At 34.3% G+C, this 21021-nt stretch overlaps 1 protein-coding gene across 1 annotated transcript; it reads left to right on the top strand.

Moving 5' to 3' along the window:
• Positions 1–15962: 15962 nt before the first annotated feature.
• On the top strand, positions 15963–16652 carry LOC133871923 (auxin-responsive protein SAUR71). The gene has a single exon (XM_062309390.1). The coding sequence runs from the start codon at positions 16039–16041 to the stop codon at positions 16492–16494; it is 456 nt and encodes a 151-aa protein (XP_062165374.1). The 5' UTR covers positions 15963–16038; the 3' UTR covers positions 16495–16652.
• The last annotated feature ends 4369 nt before the right edge of the window (positions 16653–21021 follow it).

Genomic DNA, 21021 nt, shown 5'->3' with positions numbered 1-21021 from the left:
TATCAAAATTTAGAAGTCAACAAATAACACTCAAGAAAAAAATCTTCTCAGAGTGTACCAAGCTCTGATACCAATTGAAAAATAGAATTGACTTCTTAAAATAAAAGCAAGTGTGTGTGTGCGTAATGTGTTAACAAAATAATGCGGAAAATAAATAACACAAGAATTTTTATTAAAGAAGTGGAAACTCAAGATGAGAAAAACATTCCGGGGTAGCCAAACCCAGGATATCCACTATTCAGAAGACAAGACTAGATACAAGATAGTAACACTCACATACCCCTGATGCAGTGGTAGTACCTTGCTCTCTAACGTGTAACCCAACATGAACGCCTCCCAACCAGGTCTCCTACCTGAATGGGTCTTCAATGGAATCCTTTACCTTAGGACCGACTCCTAAGATACACTTCAGTTTAAGCGTAGTAACAACACACACAACAACGGCTCTAGAGAGAATGAATCAACTCAATAACCTCACAAATAACTCTCTAAGCTTTAGTGGAATTCAATACCGAATTCTTGCAGTTCTCAAGCACAGTGGCCTCTATTTATAGGCTAAGGACTCAAATAAGCGTCTGGCTTGATAAAGCTGGGCGCCCTCTGGACGGTGGTCATGGGCCGTCCGGACGGACAATTGTGCGACCAAAATTCTGAGATTTTCGCTGAAAATCTTTCCTGTTTGAGAGCCGCGTCCGGACAGTGAAGCACTATCGTCCGGACGGTCACACGTCCGCTGCAAGTAATTTCCTTACTAAGGTTTCGCGCGTCCGGACCATGGGGGATGGCCGTCCAAACAGTTGATCTGCTGTATGCAATTTCCATATCTGTTGTACGCGCGTCCGGACCATGGTAGACCGGCTTCCGGACAGTTGAGTTTGAATTGCGAACTTGCCTTTAAGGAGTAGCGCGTCCGGACGGGAATCCACGTAGTCCGGACTGTTGCAGCAATCTTCCCATATTTGCTTTTGGAAAGAAAATCTGAAGCTCAATCACTGAGAGTCGTCCAGACGGGCTGCTGAGTCATCCGGGCCGATGCAAGCTGGAACAGAAGCTTCTCGATACAGATGAGTGTCCGGACAGAAATCCATGTCGTCCAGACAGATGATGCTTGGGTCTGTCGAGCGTCAGGACGGTATGGCACGTCGTCCGGACGGCTGGCAGGGAACCGAAATCTCTGACTTGAAAACAGTACAGAATCTTCTAAAGCACTTCTGAATAGTGAAATCCCTGTTAAAAAAGCATCTTTACACATAAGTGATTTTGTCCAATCAAAATGTAGCCAATCACAAACTAACAGTTAACATCCTAGGTAGATCATCTGGATTTGAACTATGGCATGACTCTTGTTATAAGCATATATATACCTATATTGCATACATCATCATCTTGTATGAAGGAATAATACTATAATGCATGTGATTACAACTTAAATTGAGTTCACCATATGATAACATGTGTATCATGCGTATTATTACTCACTAAGTAGTGGACTTACAATTGTCTCTTTCACCTATGAAACATGTATTGTTTTATAGATAATGTTTGTGATGGCGAGTTCGGAGTAGCATATGGTCATGCTGGAGGGAGTGCTCAGGATCATTTTTGAGGAGTTAGACCCCATATGGCTAGCACGGATGTGGAAAGGACCTAGTGAATCCCGTCGGGATATGATAGATTCATCTTTATGCTTTATTTTCTTAAGTGTATGTAATGTCCAAGATGTTAATCAAGTGCTAAAAACATTAATTAGACTAATTAAGTGAATAATTAGGTAAAAATGAGGAAGAAAAACACTTAGAAAAGATTTAGAATTGAGTTTCTAAGTTGTGCGTCCAAACAGACCAATTCTGTGTCCGGACGAGTGAGTCAGTAAGTTCATTTCTTGCCATTTGTCCTGACGGGATTGGAAGAAAGTTGTATTTTTCAATGGGTGTCCGGATAGCCCACTATCATGTCCGGACATGCCTCGTTAGTAATTGTTGGAAGACAGTTTTTCAGTACTTTTTCTCCCCTCTTCTCCCATTTTTCCGAAAAACCTATCTTCTCTCTCCTAGGTTTTGATCTTAAACCCTAGATTCTAGTAGTTTGGAGCTTTCAAACTTAAATTTGACACCAAAAACGTGACCCTCAAAGCAAGATCTATGTTTCACCGATCGTTTTGAGGTAAATTATAAAAATCCTAGTTTCATTAGATTTGTATTGATTTTTGAGAGTTTGAGCTTGACCTCTTAATTTTCTTTAGGTATCGTGTGTTTTGAAGTGTTCTAAGTCATCTTCAAGCATTGTGCTACATTTTGGTGAGAAATCAAAGTAAAACCAAAAACCCTAGTTTTTGTCTAAGTGTTTTAAGTTGATATTTTTTGTGTCTAACCCTAAGATGATCTTATGGGTTAGTATTGTTAGTTAATGGGTTGTCAAATGGAGTCCTAGAAATTTTATAGGTTTTTCATGGGTTTTAGTTCTTGAACAATTGAAGAGTTAAGTGAGAATTTAGAGTTAGAAATGTTACATGTTAGTATTAATGTGTCATCACAATGTATTGTACAGTGATACATTATGGGGCTTACGAGGAGGATTCTTTCATAGATAAATTCTCGAGCAGCCAACGTGAATATTTTACTCACTGAGAAAAGCCTTTATGTTTTACGATGAGAAATTGTTATGATTTTATAAATTTGAGCCAATGATATTTTAGTATAATATATGCTTGTGATTTGCCTTCAATTATGTTAAAGAGTGTATTTGATGATGTTTACGAGTTTTAAGATGAGTTTGAGAAAATGTGAATTGCATTGTATTTTATGTGCTTTATGAGAAGTTAAGAATGCATGTTATGATGAAAAGATTAAGAAAAGCATGAGATGATATGAGTTGCATGAGTGTGAAAGCATGTACACAGAGCATAGATAGCTTGGGAGCACTAGCATATACAAAATCACGAACGCTGAACGCAAGACCCTGATTGAAAAACACCTTGGTAGAGTAAGTGTAAGCCGGTGGGTATACAATCTCACGGCATCATAAATGAGTCCTAGGGTTGAAGCCTTACAGGCACTAGAAACAAAGAAACAAAACAAGTGAATGCATAGCATGATGGTGTATGAGACATGTTTTAGTAAAGTATTTCATGCTAGACGTATTAGTATGCATGAGTCTGAATGAGACAGAACATATGTATAGTGATAATCGACTAGATTGCATATGTGCTTTATGAGATGTCATGTATTTGGAGTGCATGCATATTTGTATTTCCCAAAGGTTTGTAATGACATGTATGCATGTGAGGCCGAGTTATGATGTTGTTTGATTTAATGAGTTGTAATGTTTGGGAGTATACGTGTACTTGTATTCTCCAAAGGTTTGGCCAAGGGGGTGGCTCGGCTGATCTAGGGTAGCCGAACCAACCCATGGGGGGTGGTTCAGCCACCCCATGGCAGAAAATAAATAAATAAAATATGGGTTTTGGCCCTTGTGGCCACATGGGCCACGATGGTGGTTCGGCCACACCCAAGCGCCAAAACCCTTTTTTTTTTTTCTTTTTTTTTTTCTGCCAGGGTGGGGTGGTTTGGCCACCCCCATGGTGGCTAAGGGGGATGGCTCAGCCACCCCTCTTCTTTCTCTTTTTTTTTTTTTTTAAAAAAAAATCTTTTTTATTTTTAAAATTTTTTATGTTTTTTTTATATAGTGCCACATGTCAACCTCAGCAGTTGACACGTGGCGAGCCGTTAAAATTTAGACGACAAATCTAACAGATATACTAAATGAGTTTTTATCCCTAATTCAGGTACCACCTATGATACAAAACAAAACTGAAGTACTAAATTTAAAAACACTTAAAACTCAAGTACAAATAAGGTATTGAACCCTTATTTTTATTCTTTTCCCTCAGATATTATAGAAACTTATAATAATCTAAAGACATAAAAGAAAGAAAGAAAGATACCGAAATTAAAGTAGTTCGGCCTATAGCCTATATTGACACATTAAAACTTCATAAATTACATCTTTCATTCATATTTGATTTAAGTACGAAACTTTATTTATAGAGATGTACATGTGATTTGAATAATTTTCTATACAAACATATTCCTTAGATTAGGGTTAACAAATTCCTTAATCTAATGTAATCAAATCATCTAAATCCTTTAATTTAAAAAACACAAATCAATATTTGTCACAAAAAAATTCTATCCTCTAACTCGTGAAGAGAAGTGAATATTGCCTTACTTTTTATTCCGCGTTTTGAAGGCCGATCGAATAAAGTGTTTGCAAAGTATAAGATGAATGTAACTACTAATTAGAACAGGTACCCAAAAGGAAGCATTTATGCTTTCTTTCTTTTTTTTCAAAAAAGGAAACTTCAAATGTCATTACTGGGCTTTTGTGCTATAGTGTCAAATGTCAATTTTTGTGCTATGTGTGTGTGAGCAGAAGCTCTTATGAGCAAGAATCAGTGGTCAATGAATTTTTTTGGTATAGGTTAGTAGGCTAAATTTTTATTTTTACCTTATAATTTTTTTTAGAAAATTTTTTCTCCAACCTTATAAATTTGTTTTTTTTTTAAGAAATTGGGGGGCATGGCCCCTGCGAGCCCCCCCTCCCTCCGTCCGTGCATGTGTTTTTGCAAAAATATATTGTTGATTACATAATCCATGCATTTCTGGCTTTATTGTCCGATTGCATTTTTCCTTTTCTGTTTTTTTAATTAGGAGGAAAGTACATTTTATTCCTATGAAGTATTCGCTCATTTGCGTTTTCGCGTCTAATGTTCAAAAATCGGCAGTAAACCCCTCCAATTTAGCCAACTTTGATAAATAATATCTTCCGTCTATGTTGTGTGTCTCTTTGAACAGAAACGAGGTCACATGCATTGCACATGACCTTTTAAGGCCGTGAAGTACCAATTTTGCCCCTCCCCCATTCAGCCCGCGTGCGGGCCTTAGAAGAACCAATTTTTCGTTTTCTTCGATTTTCTTGATAAGATTTGCAATATTTTTACCTACAGATCAAACGGTTAATTTTAAAAAATAGATATATATTAAATGTACAAAATATGTATATATCATGTGTCTAGATAGATAGGAGAGTAGCCCTGCGGACCTTAGCCCCTGCTTGACTTAATTAGATGATTGCTTAGCAGATAACAAAACATTCAAACAAACATAAATAACTACATAGAAAAGTTGCTTAAAAAAAAAATTAAAAAAAAAAAAAAGAACTATATATAAAAGTTATATACTGCCACTTATTATATACAGACAAGTTCGGTCTCTTTCTCTTTATAAGGAATAATTTTGTGGTGAATCCGATGCATTCTGTTGTGACTTGTTTGATTGGAAAAAATTAACATTAAAAAAAAAATTTATAAAACTGGTTCTTGTGGTTTGATGCGGTAACAAATAAGTCTCTTAGATTTCAGATGAATTTATAAATCTCTAGGATGTCTAGGTAACAAAATGATCCTTCCATACAAATTCTGACATCTTTCAGCAAAGTCTTTTCAAATTATAAATTTAACTCAAACAAGAAATTATGAAAAAAAAAATTTTAAAAAAATAAAAAAACAAACAGGAACAAATTGGTTAAGAGGTGATCCAACCACCACTAAGAACTTTTTGAGTGTCAACCAGTCCTTTTGCCCTATTTTGGGGTGGTCGACCACCACCAATAGCCTTTTGAGGGTGGTTCAGCTACCCTTTGAAAGCTATTTCTAGAAATTGCCAAACTACTCACATTGCCATTAGAGATGAGATTTGATTACCCCTAACAATCAGTTCTAGGTGTGGTAGACTACTCCTAAACTATAAGGATGGTTTGGCCACTTCCCAAGAGGCCGATTCTTGGGGCAGTCAGCTATCCCAGAGGTCGGTTCGGCCACCCTTAGAACAGACCAATGGGGATGCTATCCATTCTATGGATGACCAAATTACTCTCAAAATCAGTCAAAAACTCCCAAAATTGAATATTGGGGGTGGCCGAACCACCCCTATGTCTAGAGAGAATGGTTGAACCACCCACAAGGACAATGAAGGTGGTTCAGCCACATTCATAAAGTGGTTCTAGCGGTAACCGAACCACCCTTTTAGCTAAAGTTGATGGTTGAACCACCCGTAAGGGCGATGGTGGTGGTTTGGCCACCTCCATAAAGTGGTTCTAGCGGTGGCCGACCACCCCCACCGTGAACCAATGTTTCATCCTTTTTTTAATAACATTTATTTGAAGATAAATTTGTACCTTCATACACTTTGGAAAAAAAATACCGGAATTTGTATAGATAAAACATTTTGTTATAGAATCATACCACATGAATTTATAAGTAAGATTTATTTGTTATAAGATCAAAACACACAAAACAATTTAACAAATTCTCCTAAAAACTGAAGTATTAAAAGAATATGTAGTGGGGCGACCCGACTTATCCAAATGAATTTTTCTCAATTCCAAATACGATGATGAAATTAAAAATAAGAAAGAGAACAAGATATGCATCTATATATATATATATATATATATATATATATATATATATATATGAGAGAGAGAGAGAGAGAGAGAGAGAGAGAGAGAGAGAGAGAGTGTTTTTAAGAAGTGGGCTTCTTACAAAATATTCTGGCGACAATTTGAAATTCGAGAGAGAGAGAGACTGTTTTTAAGATCGAAGTGGGCTTCTAGCTTACAAAATATTCGGGCGACAATTTGAAATTCGAAAAGAAAGTCAATTATAAAGAAGACAGCTAGTTATAAAGGAATAATTGAAAACTCGGTGCTGTCAATTTTAGATTTAGATTTTAGACGAACCCACCTGATGGACGGGTAGTTCTTATGCATGCCCATGTACAAACTACAAATTTGCATCGATGACAGCTAATTAAGTAGCAATTTATTAAGTTTGCTAACTCAATGCTTTTCATGATAGGTCGTAAAAATTAAGCTAATTAATTATATTTAAATTCATGCAAAGTACCCAATCTGAGGAAATAATTACTAGGTCACCATGCCACGATTCATGGATCTCAGGAAATTTCAATTAAAAAGACTTTGCAGAATGTGTGTGTATATATATATAACTGGTTCAAAGTATGCAACCCATAATATAGAAAAAGGATTAGTTCATCCTCTAAGACAGAATTATATAATAACATTGAACAACAAATTATGGTGATATATATGATGAAGTATGCGGGTAAGCTCAAAGAATATGTTAATATACTGCAATGTTATTTGAAAAATTTTAAATGACATGATATTATGTATATGAATAATGCTATATTTTTACCTAATTTATCATACACATGTACTTGTACCTGCTGACATGGCGTATTTTAAGTGACTTATAATATTAATTATTTAAAAAAATAAAAGTATAAGTCACTTAGAACACGTCATCATATGTGACATGAATGTAATAAATGAACATGAAATGTAGCCTTACTCCATGTATATTGTTAAATGTTATAAAATTTAATCTACTCTAGTCTTGCCACATGCACCTCCTTGTCTCTTATTTTTAGAATAATATCCTTTCATTGCTTGCAAACATAAACCAGAAAGTCACAGGGTAAAGACAATGGGACCAGGATCCTCTCCGGTTCAACTGGAGAGGATCCTGATGCAAGACAATGGCCTAGCCTACGACTCCCCCAAAGTGTTCAAAATTAATTTTTAGAAAAGTATACATATCATCCCCAAAACGACCATTTTATTGTCTATGTTCCCCCAAATTATGTACCAATTGTGTCAATATTTTCCCCTCAAACTACCCAAAAAATGTTAATATCCTTCCTAATGACAAAAATATTTTTCGTAAAATTATTAAACAAAATTTAAAATAAAATAAAATAACAAAATTTATACAAAATAAAATAAACAAAAAAAAAAAAGTTTTATTTTTTCTTCCTTTTTTTTATAATTTTCAGTTTTCTTTTTTAAAAAAAAAAATTGTTCTTTTTTCTTTTTTTTTTAATTTTCTTTTTATAATTTTTTTTTCGTTTTTTCTTTAATTTTTTTTAATTTGTTTTTTAAAATTTAAAATTTTATTTCTTCTTATAGTTTTTTTTTTTTTAAGGGAACATTCAATTTTTAATAGTTTGAGTGGAGACATTGACATAATTGGCAGTATGGAGAGGACATTGACAATTAAATAGTAGTTTGAAGGGAATATATGTTTACTTTATCTAAATACACCCTATAATAAATTCTTTTAATATTTTAAAATATCATTAAAACAATTTTTTATTATTATTTTAACTTCTTTTAGTTCTTTTTTTTTTTTTTGTAAGTTACTTCTTTTAGTTCTTTATTTGCAAAAACTTCCGTTTCTTGTCTAATCTTCATCTGCATCTTCTTCTTCTTTTTTCCATTATTTCTAGAAACATCCCTTTCTTTTCTAGTCTCCATCTGCTTCTTCTTCTTCAATTTTTCTTTATTTCCAAAAAATTCATTTCTTTTCTAGTCCATCTGCATCTTCTCTCTCTCTCTCTCTCTCTCTCTCTCTCTCATGTCCTTCTTTCTCTTTTGTCTCTTTCTCTCTTTATCTCATCTCTATCTTCTCAGTAGAATCGTACTGCCCAGCCAGATTGATTGCCGCTTGAGCTAACGATGGTGGTTGTGAGTAGGGATGTAATCGAGCCGAATCGAGTCGAATTTTAAGATTTCAAGACTGGCTCGTTTATGAGTCGAACACGAATTCGAGCAGAGCTATAAAATGCGTGTTAAAGCTCAGCTTGTTTAAAACTCAGGTGAACTCAAGCATAAGCTCGAGCTCGTTGAGAATGACATTCTAGCTCGAGGTAGATTATTAAATTTTTCATTCTCAACGAGGTTATCAAAGCGGAGTTCAAGCCCGAGTTTGTGAACAACCTTCATGCTAACTATTAATAGCTTAATATGTTAGTTTAACATACTAAATACTATTATCAAAGTATTATAATTAATATGTAATACAATATTTACTTAGCTAGTATACTATATGCTTATATATATATAATACAAAAAAAATATCGAGTAACGTATAGTTAATTACATTTACTTAGTATATGTTAATAAACTAGATAATATGTTAGTTTATGAACTAACTAGTTAGTATGTTAACTAATACACACATATATAAATATTAAGTAAAATATATAACATATATTACTTAATTGCAAATATACATGCTTAAATTTATATAACTCATTTTTAGTAATATAAAAGAGATATGAACAAGCTAATGAGTTAGACTAACGAGCCGGGTGAGCGATCTGGTCGAGTTTTAAACGAGCTGAGTTCACGAGCCCCTATCAAGTTTTGTCGTGCGAATCGGGAATGTATCAGTTACTAATTGAACAGGTTTCTACAATAACGAGCGAGTTTCTATAGTATCGAGCTCGAGTTCGAATCGGGCTAAACCGAGCGGATTGTCGAACAGACTAGTTTATTTACATCCCTAGTTGTGAGTGGCCTAAAGCATCAGCATCTGGGCTACCTTGTTGTTTGAGAACTTCTCCAACTGTAACTACACTTCCATCAATTTATCTTCCAAGTCTGTGGTCTTCTAAAGTAATGTGCATTTTTCCATCTTCAGATTATTCAACTCTTTCACATTCTTCTAATTGGTCTCTTGCAAGAGTCCATATGCCTCTTTCAGTTCTTCCCTCTCTTTATCGCTGCTCTTTGAGTAGTAGGATTGTGACCCCTCAAATTCTTCATGAGCTGCTACGAAGGCTAGATACTTCTGATCCTTATCTGAGGTCTCCCCTTCTTCATATTTGCTGTGAGTAGTGTTGTAAGCCTTCCCCTTAGCATGTCTGAGATTCCTACAATCCTCCCTTATGTGCCCAAAGCCGGAGCATTCACAGCATCTAGGACCTCTAGGATCCTTCTTCTCATCTTCTTCTAGCTCGGCTTCGCTGGGAGTTTCCCTCAGTCTTTTGATAAATTTATCAGTCTTCATTACTTTACTGATATTTTTGGCGAGCATGGCTACTTCGTCTTCTTCTTCTGAGTCTTCATCAGAGGAGACTCTGCTTTTAGTCACCTTGAAGGCCATGCCCTTTGCTTTCTTGACTGGGGGTAGGGAATACTCATAAGTTTGAAGAGATCCCATCAACTCTTCAATCTTCATAGAATCTAAGTCCTTACTTTCTTCAATGGCAGGCACCTTAATCCTGAAATGCTCTGTCAAAGACCTTAGAATTTTTTTTATGAGTTTTACATCAGAGACCCTCTTCCCGAGACTCACCATTGAGTTTCTCAAGTTGTTGATCCTGGTGTAAAACTCACCAAATGTCTCATTATCCAATATTTTAATTTCTTCAAATCTAAAAATCAACATCTGGAGCTTGGCAGATTTTACAAGTTTGGTGCCCTCATATGTTGTTTCTAAGATTTGTCATACATCTTTAGTAGATTCACAATTTGAAATTCTTAAGAATTCAGATGGAGAAAAGCACTTGACATAGAGCATGGATGGCTTTATCATTGGAAAGTCGTGCTTTATTTTCAACAATAGATAGTTCGGTAATTGTATCATCTGGATTAGTCCAACCAATTTTCACAATTTGCCAATCATTAATAGATTTTAAAAAGAAGCACATACAACCTTTCCAATACCCATAATTCGAGCCCTCAAAGGTAGGAATAGAATTAAGAGATTGAGATATTATGAAAAAAAATAGAAGTCAAAAAGATCACACTCAAGAAATAAATCTTAACAGAGTGTACCAAGCTCTGATACCAATTGAAAAATAAATATATGACTTCTAAATACTAAGTGTGTGTTTGTGTGCAACAAAATATCTTAAAAGCGGAAAATAAAAGAGACAAGATATTTGTTGACAAAGTAGAAACTCTGTGAAGAGAAAAATCACTTATACTCACAAAACCTATTACAATAGTCATACATTTAACTACAACACGAAGCCCATTGTAAACGCTTCCCAACCAAGTCTCCTACTTGAAGAAGTCTTTGATGGAATCATTTACCTTAGAGCCGACCCCTAAGATAGACTTTACACGAACAAAGAGCACACACCGGCAACAGTAAAAGAGTTAGCGGATATTCAATTCTCTATAAAACACCCTCTCTAAGACTATGGAATTCTATACTAAATTCTTACAAATAACAAGCCTAGAGCTATCTATTTATAGGCTTACAAAAAACCTAATTCTGCTCAAAATTGGACTCTGGCAAATTGGTGTCTGGACGAAAGTAAGTCTCGTCCGGACGGCCTTCTGCTACTGCATTTCCAGAATAGCGTGATTCTTCCCATAATAGGACCACGTTCGGACAGCTTGGCCGAGCATCCAGACGGTTTTCACTGTCACTCCTTTCCGCGTCCGTAAAGGAAACCCAAAATATTCTGAAACGCTGGGTAGCATCTAGATGTGTTGCCACGTCGTCCGGACGTCTTGCAAAAACTTCTCAAACAGTGTCGACTGAAATCCAACTCCGTGTAGAACTTGGAATAGCTTGACCTAGCGTTCGAACGGTGTTGCTCTGACGTCCGGACGTCTTCAACGCTAAAGCTTCTAGACACTGTGAGGCGTCGGGACACCTTCAAAGGCTCGTCAGGACAGTTGCACAGGAACCAATTGATCTGACTTGAAAATTGCATGGAATCTTCATGGACATCTTCTTAGAAACTTGTGACCAGTCACATGGCTTAAAACGAACACTGTCCATATAACTTGAAGACTTTGAATAAAACCGATAAACCTGTTCAAAATGCAACCGTTACATAAAGTGTTTTTATCAACTACAATGTTGCCAACATAAAATACTAATAGATTTGGAGTGAAATTTTTTAGGGTTGTTTGAGTTGCAGAATTTTGGGGTGTAAATTTGATCAATAAGTGGTTGTGGAATATGCATTTTGAGGACTGTTGAGGTAGCGGTGGAATGTTTTGAGAGAGATGTGTGAGGGAAATGGCGAGAGGAAGAAGGAAAAGGAGCCGTGATCAAATTGAAGCTTGTATCATGGATATCAATATAATTTAGAAAAATGTTATTTTTCATTTTTTTGTCCAACTTTCGTCCATGTTTTTTTAAAATAATTATCATTAAATTTATAGGACCCACATATGGGTAAAACAAATTCAATGATGGATTTGAATAAAAGTTGGACAAGAGTTAAAAGAATTAGTAGGTCTCTATGTTTTATTCATTCCTGCATAATATACTCTAAAAAAATAATTTCTCAATCTAAATATTTTAACTAAATATAGAAAAAACATTTAACTAGGAATTAAGAATACTTGGTTAAATAAAAAGGAAAAAAAAGAGAGAAATCTTTCTTTATATTCCGTTATTCTTATTGAATTATTTATTTAGTTTTGTCTCATCAAATCCTAAATAATCATACCAAACAAATCCAACCACCAACTTTTTTTCCTTGAAGTAACATTCGATGGATAATTCGAGGGATAAAAAATTTAGATGAATATATATATATATATATATATATATATATATATATATATATATATATATATATATATATATATATATATATATATATATATATATAAAAGAGACATTTAATTTTATTTTTTAATAAATTGAATTAACATATATATCACACAAAATTATAATAAGTCGAGAAATGGTTCTTGTACATTTATTGTACATCTTTTATACATCTCTTTCCTAAATTAATCATTAAATCTGTATAACCCACAAGAACCCACATGTAGATCCTACAGATTTAATAGTTAATTTAGAAAAAAGATGTACAAAAGATATACATGTAACATGTCTCTAATATGTATCACCACACAGTCTCTCAAAATAAGACGTTTGACTCGGTCATGGGTGGAGTGACAAACTTCTCTCTGTTATAATTTGTATGTCTTACATGAGTTAAGGGACTGTTCGAGTTTGCGATTTTAAAAAGTGCAATTTAAAAATAGAGATTTTAAAATGTGCAATTTGAAATTTTGATTTTTAAAAATGCAGTTAAGCGTTTGTAAAATCGCAGTTTGGTTTTTAAAATCGCAGGTTAACCTTTTAAAATTCTGCGTTTTTAAAAAGGTATTTTTTTGTCTGCGATTTGAAAAAGCAATTTTCTGCGTTTTCAAATCGCAATTTTTTAAAACAACAATTTCCAAACAATTCATTTTCTAAAATTTAGTTTAAAATCGTACTTTTTCTCTACAAAATCACAATTCCAAACATATTTTAAGTCTAATATTAATCATGTGTTGATTTTCAATAGCGAGTTGTCCTTAAAATTTATATCTATCTCTCGTCATTGTCTTAAATAAGATAGATTTAAAATCCTTTTATGATGGAGTACGTCTCTAGGATAGATTTAATACTTCCTTGATGAAGTGCCACGTCTCTTCGAGATTTATTAATCTCTAACCACCCAATAATCGCGTCATGAACAGCCATGTTAGAATATTATATAAAATCATTCAATTCAATTAATCCATTATTAAAGTTCTCTCCATTAGTGATTTAGTGGATTAGAGGGCGAATCACGTTCTACGTCCAATTTCAATTGTTTAATTATTGCTAAATCATTATCTATTCTTCTTTTTTCTTTTTCTTTTTTTTTTTCTATATAGATAAGCTAAATCATTATATCTATTCATCCGGCCAATTTCATTGTTCAACAAGCAATGAGCGGAAGCCACGTAGGGAAACCTTATTCGTGGCCGTGGGTCCAATGATTATCTGCTTGTACAGACGCGAAAATGAGCATTTTATACTGAGAAATAATCCCTACACTCATTTCTCACAACAGTCCCACAACAAGTTAACGTGGCTAGTAATATTTTATTATTTTTTTTGTTTTGTTTTCTTTTTTTTTGTAAAAAAATAATAAAATATTACCAATCATTATTATTATTATTTTATTATAACCAAACATACACAATTAACGTAACCAAACAGACAGACAAAATTAAAGCAATTGATTTTGTTATTATTATCATTATTATAATTTTTTTTTTTAAAAAAAAAAAAAAAAACTATACATCTCCTTCTCTCCAAAAAAAAAAAAATTATTCAAGATCTGATTGACAATAATATATCAGCAAATGAACAAAGTAAAATAAAAAGTGTGATGTATAGCATTTCTCTTGTTATTTAATGAACTAGACTGAGCAAACTTCTTAAAAAGCTAAGCTCTTCTCAACTGACAATGATCATCTCCATTTATTAAATATATTGAAGAAATATATGAAAAAGGAGAAAGAGCGGAAGAGAGAAAGAGAGAGTGAAAATATATAATGGACTACATTATATTGAAGTAATATTGTCAAACAATATTACATAGGTCTCTATTTATAGAGAGATAATGAGTAGTGAACAAAAAATCCTAAACTATATTAGGTAAATAATAAATCCAAGTAGGAAGGACAATAATACAGTAAATATAAAATATTCTAACACTATTATTATTTTATGATCAAAATTTTATTTTGTTGCATTCAACGATATATATATATGATATATCATTACCTCATTGAAATTTTTTTAAACTAAGTAATAATATATTCATTTTGTAACATCATATACACAATTAAATGTAACAAAATAAAATCTAAACTAATTTATTTGATAACATATTCATCACACATGACATTATGTACAATACTAAGTACAACAAAATAAAATAATTATTGTTTTAACTTAAATAATTTTTTTTTTTTTAAAAAAAAAAAAAAAACTAACTGAGGATGATCCTCTTCCCTTCTTCTGGTCAAGCTTTAAACTCATTGCAACGTGCTTGGTCATTGACTCGTTGGGGGATGCTCATCCGTCAGTTTTCTCCCTTCATTTGGAAATAATAATAATAAATTATTTCACATGGGATCCTCTTGAAGTCTTAAATACCTCATTCCAAGACCACCAGGGCAGTTAAATCATAGCATTAAAAAAAAGAGATTTGAAAAGTACAATTGAATGGTACGAGGTCCATTGACTGTTGGGGCGGTTTGCATTGGAAACCAAACAAGTCATAACAATCACAGACCTTCATCAGAAAATAACGAAAGATAAATCATATTTTACTTCTCAGAATCTCAGTCCCTCTCATTATTAATGGTTTAAATTTACAAACCCTATATGGGTGATAGAAAAATAAATTAAGGGCATGGATCGGAATAATTGGGATTACAATAATTATTTGCTTAATTGCTATCAATTTAATTAGATAACATAAAAGAATTTATATTATGAAATACATTTATTTAAATAAATTTTAAACTACTTAACTATTTATTCGAACACGTAAATTTTGTATGAATTCTCTTAAAATAATTTGAACATGTAATTGCCGGTAATCCTTGTATGCTTATAGGTGAGAGATAAGAAAGGGAAAGAGAGAAATATATTTTTAGTCCTGTTTGGCAACCCTCTCCTCTCTTCTTTTTTTTTTTTTTTTTTTTAACTTCTCCTAAAAAAGTATCGTCAACTTCAAAACATTTTAATTTTTTTTTCTCATTTTACATAACATTAACACTTTTTTATTACTATTTAAATAAAAAAAAAATCACTAAAATACAAAAAAAAAAAAAAAAAAAAAAAAAAAAAAAATTCACTTTTTTATATAAAAAAATTTTATTTTATATCACTTCAATCAAGTTTTATCATCACTAAAAAAAAAAAAAAAAAAAAAAATCCCCTCGAAGGGTTGCCAAACAAGGCCCTAGTAACTGACAACATGCACGTGAAACGAAGAGAAGCCGACTTGGTCAACAAGTAATAAACTGGAAGGCTAGTTAGGATAAAATAAGTAACATTTTTTTATTAAAAGCATTTTTTTATTAAACTGGAAATGCTAGTGTTCCCACCAGCATCCCACCCCCATCCCACCACCCCTAAGTGCAAAAATCTGAAAATGAATTTATTAAATAAAAAAAAACCAACCACTTAGGATTGGTGGGATGGGGGTGGGATGCTGGTGGAAACACCAGCATTTCCCTTATATAATTAATCACGTCTAAATCTCAGAATTTGAAGCTCCCAAACCTCTATAAATTGGAAACATCCATCTGAGGTTGACAACTACAGCAATCTGCTTCAGAAACAGACACCAAGATATCTCCATGGATTCAAAGAAGTCTAACAAAATCAGACAAATTGTTAGGCTTCAACAGATCCTCAAGAAGTGGAGAAAGCTTGCCAACTCGTCAAAGCCGACCATGAGCAGCAGCAGCAGCAAGAGCATCAAGTTTCTGAAGAGAACACTTTCTTTATCTGAAGAGAATACTGTCCCAAAAGGCTACCTGGCCGTCTGTGTCGGAGAAGAGCTGAAGAGATTTGTTATACCAACCGAGTATTTGGGTCATCGTGCTTTTCATATTTTACTGCGAGAAGCAGAGGAGGAGTTCGGGTTTCAACAGACTGGTGTTTTGAGGATTCCTTGTGAAGTTTATGTGTTTGAAAACATTTTGAAAATGGTGGAGGAAAAGAAGGACGTGTTCTTCATGCAGGAATGCTGCTCGTCGGAGAACCGGCTCACTCCTTCTGATCACCGACAGCAGAGCCCAATGTGCAGATAGCTTTTGGATTTTATTTTATTCTTTTTGACACCCATCATGTCATTTCTTTAGATGAGGCCATGTATGAGGGTGAGAGTGAGACAGTTAGAGAGGGATTTGAATAAAGATGTAAAACTTTTTGAGAATTAGTGAATCATACCAACAACTTGCATTTTCTACATCAAGTTTCACCCATTCAAGTGATGCATTTTCTGGCACCTATATATTGATGTCCAGATCCAACATCTTTGTGCATTTGTGATTCTTAAACTTTACATTGAAGTCACACACACACACACACACACACACACATATATATATATATATTCTACCTTGATTACAGCAAGCAAATAAAGATTACAATACGAGTATATGACACGTCTGTACAAATCAAATCAAATCAACATATATATATATATATCCAAGACTCCCCTCAAGTTGGAGCATGGAGGTCGTGAATGCCCAACTTGTGAATTAAGTGATGAAATTGATCTGCTCCAAGCTAGTGGCTTGGTGAAAATGCCAGCGGGTTGATTTGAAGTGAAAATTAACGTACATAGTTTGAATCAAACCCTGTTGGATTTTCTTGCGGACGATATGGCAATCGATTTCTATTTACTTGGTACACTCATGAGAGACAGGGATTTGCAGCAATGTGAAGAGCAACCTGATTACTACAATATGGCTGGATGGGTATGTGATGTAAAAGATAAGATAACCATTGTAGTTCACAGCAAGTAGAGGCCATGGCACGATACTCAGCTTTGGCAGAAGAACATAAAGCGATGGGCTGCTTCTTGGATTTCCATGAAATAGGAGAAGTACCAAACAAAATGCAATAACCAGTGAGAGAGTGATGACCTCAGAACGACTAGCCCAATCAGAGTTGCAATATGCATGCAACCGTAAACTTCCAAGAGACGAAAGTAAAATGCCATGTCCTGGAGTTTGTTTGAGATAATGCAAGACACGATAAGCGGCATCAAGATGGGGCTAACGAGGCTTGCCCATTAATTGAGTAAGAACTTGGAATGAATATGTAATGGCAGGCCGCGTGATGGTGAGATAAAGAAGTCTTCCAATTAACCAACGATAACTAGAAGGGTGTCAGAAGCAGACAACTTTAGACGTTGCTCCATAGGAGTGGAGATAGGTTGGGGCCCAAGAAGACCAACATCATTTCAAATCTCAAGAGTGTACTTGCGTTGAGAAAGATGAATCCCACGAGAAGAACGAGTAACCTCAATACCCAAAAATACTTCAGCCGACCAAGATCCTGAATATTGAAATGATGATGGAGATATTGCTTCAAGCGCCCGATACTTCAAGAATCATTGCTAGAAGGAATAATATCATTCACATACACCAAAACTACAATGAAGGAGGATCCATCAACACGTACGAGTAAATAGGGAATAATCAGCTTTGGATTGAACGTGTCCAGTGTGAAGGAGATCAGCACGTGATTGTTTGGCAAAACACTAGATACTGAAACCTAGAGGAAGTACCATATAAACTTAATTATTCAGTAAGATCACCATGTAAAAGGCATTATTAACATCGAGTCGACGAAAGAGACCAATTTTACAAAGCGTCAACAAGAAGAAGGAAATTGTGATGACTCTTTTTTTTATATAAAACGGATCATCATAAGGGCATGACAATTAGCCATAGGCTAACATCAACACAACACATCTCATAACATGTGCATAACATATCAGAGAATAAACCTATAGCAACGAAACTTCTAGCATTAATTAAAATAGAATAATTACAACATCATAGTCATTTAGTTGTCTATCTGTTTAAGGCTTAATCAAATATTGTTTACATATCAAAAAAATGACTATACAAAATGGTGTCACATGAGACACTATGCCATATACAAAATAAAACTCCACGAAAGATGAACTATCCATAAGTCCAGCTCCTGCGACTGGCGCGATATGCCCTATTCGTAATATCCCCAATACAAAGCTAGGGGGTTCTCCTCAACGTTTGCAGTACCTGTAGCCAAAACATCATCATTTATACGATCGTGGTGGTTGCCACGTTCGTATAGGTGGATTAAAGAGTCTACGATCTCAGTAATATATAACCACTACAAAAAAAAAAATGATTTTCGCCACTTACATTTCACCACGTGTACGGTTACTGTACACGTGGCGAACTGTTGGCCACGTGCGAGTGGCCACGTGTGCCCCACGTAGCGGATTTGAGTGTCACTAAATGCACATTTAGCCACGTATTAAATACACGGGGCTAAAAAAAAAAAATAGAAAATTATATTTTTTTTTTTACACGTATTCTTAACACACGTCGCCAACAATGATATTATTGCTTAAAAAAAAGAAGAAGAAAAGAACAGATCTGTTCTTTTCTTCTTCTTCTTCTTCTTTTGTTTTTTTCCTTCCTAATACGTATACGATATACCCATACGAAACACAAAACCAACTCGTCGTCGATTTCTTCTTTCTTTCTTTCTTTTTGTTTTTTTCCTTCCTAATACGTATACGATATACCCATACGAAACACAGAACCAACTCGTCGTCGACATATCTACTGGCCGACCGGAGTTTGGAGAGATAGAGAGAGATACAGAGACAGAGAGAGATACAGAGAGTGAGAGAGAGAGAGAGAGAGAGAGAGAGAGAGAGAGAGAGAGAGAGGTATTAGAGAGAGAGAAAGAGAGAGAGAGAGAGAGTGAAAGGGATTTAAGGCCGGTGATGTACTGGCCGGCCGGTCGGAGTTTGGAGAGATAGAGAGAGAAAGAGAGATATAGAGAGAGAGAGATACAGAGAGAGAGAGAGAGAGAGAGAGAGAGGTATTAGAGAGAGAGAGTGAAAGGGATATTGTTTTCTTACCCGCCGGTGATATATTGGCCGGCCGGTCGGAGTTTGGAGAGAGAGAGAGAGAGAGCGATACAGTACCGTGAGAGAGAAGAAGACGCGTGCAGTATCGTGAGAGAGAAAGAACCGTGAGAGAGAGAGAGAGAGAGAGAGAGAGAGAGAGAGAGAACGAGTGCAGTAATATATATAACGATTTTTTTTTTTCTTTTCAAATATTTGAAACTTGAAATTAATAATGTGTACAAAGAGAGATACAGAGATACAGAGAGATACAAAGAGAGAGAGAGAGAGAGAGAGAGAACACTGAGAGAGAGAACAGTGACGGAAAGAGAGAGAGAGAACAGAGAACGCTGAGAGAGAGCCTGAGAGAATATAATTTTTATATATATATATATATATATTTCAAAGTAATGGCAGGTGGGTGCGTGGGAATTCTCCTGCGCGCCTACCTGCACCAATTTTGGCGCCACGTGGCCAAATTCTTGATTTATATTTCAAATATATTTTTATTTTATATATATATATATGTATAGTGTACAAATTTTCAAAAACAGTTGGCCACGTGTATTAATTACACGTGGCCAATTGCAAATATAAATATAAAAAATTATAAAAAAAAATATAAATATTTTAGCCACTCGTATTTATTACACGTGGCTAATTGGCCACGTGTAATTAATATACGTGGCCAATTGAAAATATAATATAAAAAATTATAAATAAATAAATAAATATTTTAGCCACGCGTATTTATTACACGTGGCTACTTGGCCACGCATATTAATACACGTGGCTAATTGGCCACGTGTAATTAATATACGTGGCCAATTGCAAATATAAATATAAAAAATTATAAAAAAAAAAATATAAATATTTTAGCCACGCGTATTTATTACACGTGGCCAATTAGCCAAGTGTATTAATTACACAAGGCCAATTAGCCAAGTGTATTAATTACGCGTGGCCAATTAGCCACGTGTAATAAATACACGTGGCTACTTGGCCACGCATATTAATACACGTGGCTAATTGGCCACGTGTAATTAATACACGTGGCCAATTACAAATATAAATATAAAAAATTATTAAAAAAAAATATAAATATTTTAGCCACACGTATTTATTACACGTTGCCAATTAGCTACGCGTATTAATTACATGTGGCCAATTAGCCACGTGTAATAAATACACGTGGCTAACTGTCATCTAGCCACGTCTATTTATTACACGTGGCTAATTGGCCACGTGACTACAGTAATTACATTTTTTTTTGTAGTGAACTCACGAAGTTTCACAATGAGCCGATGTTTTTCTTTTTTTATCATACATTTACAATAACAGCTACCCTTAGTAAAATACTTCATCTTAAAATGTTTTATACCATAAGGTAAATATTGGCATTCCATAAATGAATGAATTAATACTATGTAATTGTGAATATAATTACATGTTTCAATCTCCCGCTTGTAAGCAGGCACCTACAAACTCGTCTACATCATACTTTATATATATATAAATACATCATGTGACTTGTTATACACGTATATTAGCTTTCCAAACCTTTTGAAAAATACAAGCATACAAAAACATACATATAATTAAGCATGAAGCCTTATAAATCATAATATACAAACCAACCGTAATAATATACATTGTTCAAACCACAACCACAAAATACATTGTCTAATTAATCTTCCAT

This window comes from Alnus glutinosa, chromosome 6, assembly GCF_958979055.1.
Source record: "Alnus glutinosa chromosome 6, dhAlnGlut1.1, whole genome shotgun sequence".
Taxonomy (NCBI): Eukaryota; Viridiplantae; Streptophyta; class Magnoliopsida; order Fagales; family Betulaceae; genus Alnus; species Alnus glutinosa.
Note: the sequence above shows the minus strand (reverse complement) of the source record. Positions and strands in the feature narration are given on the sequence as shown.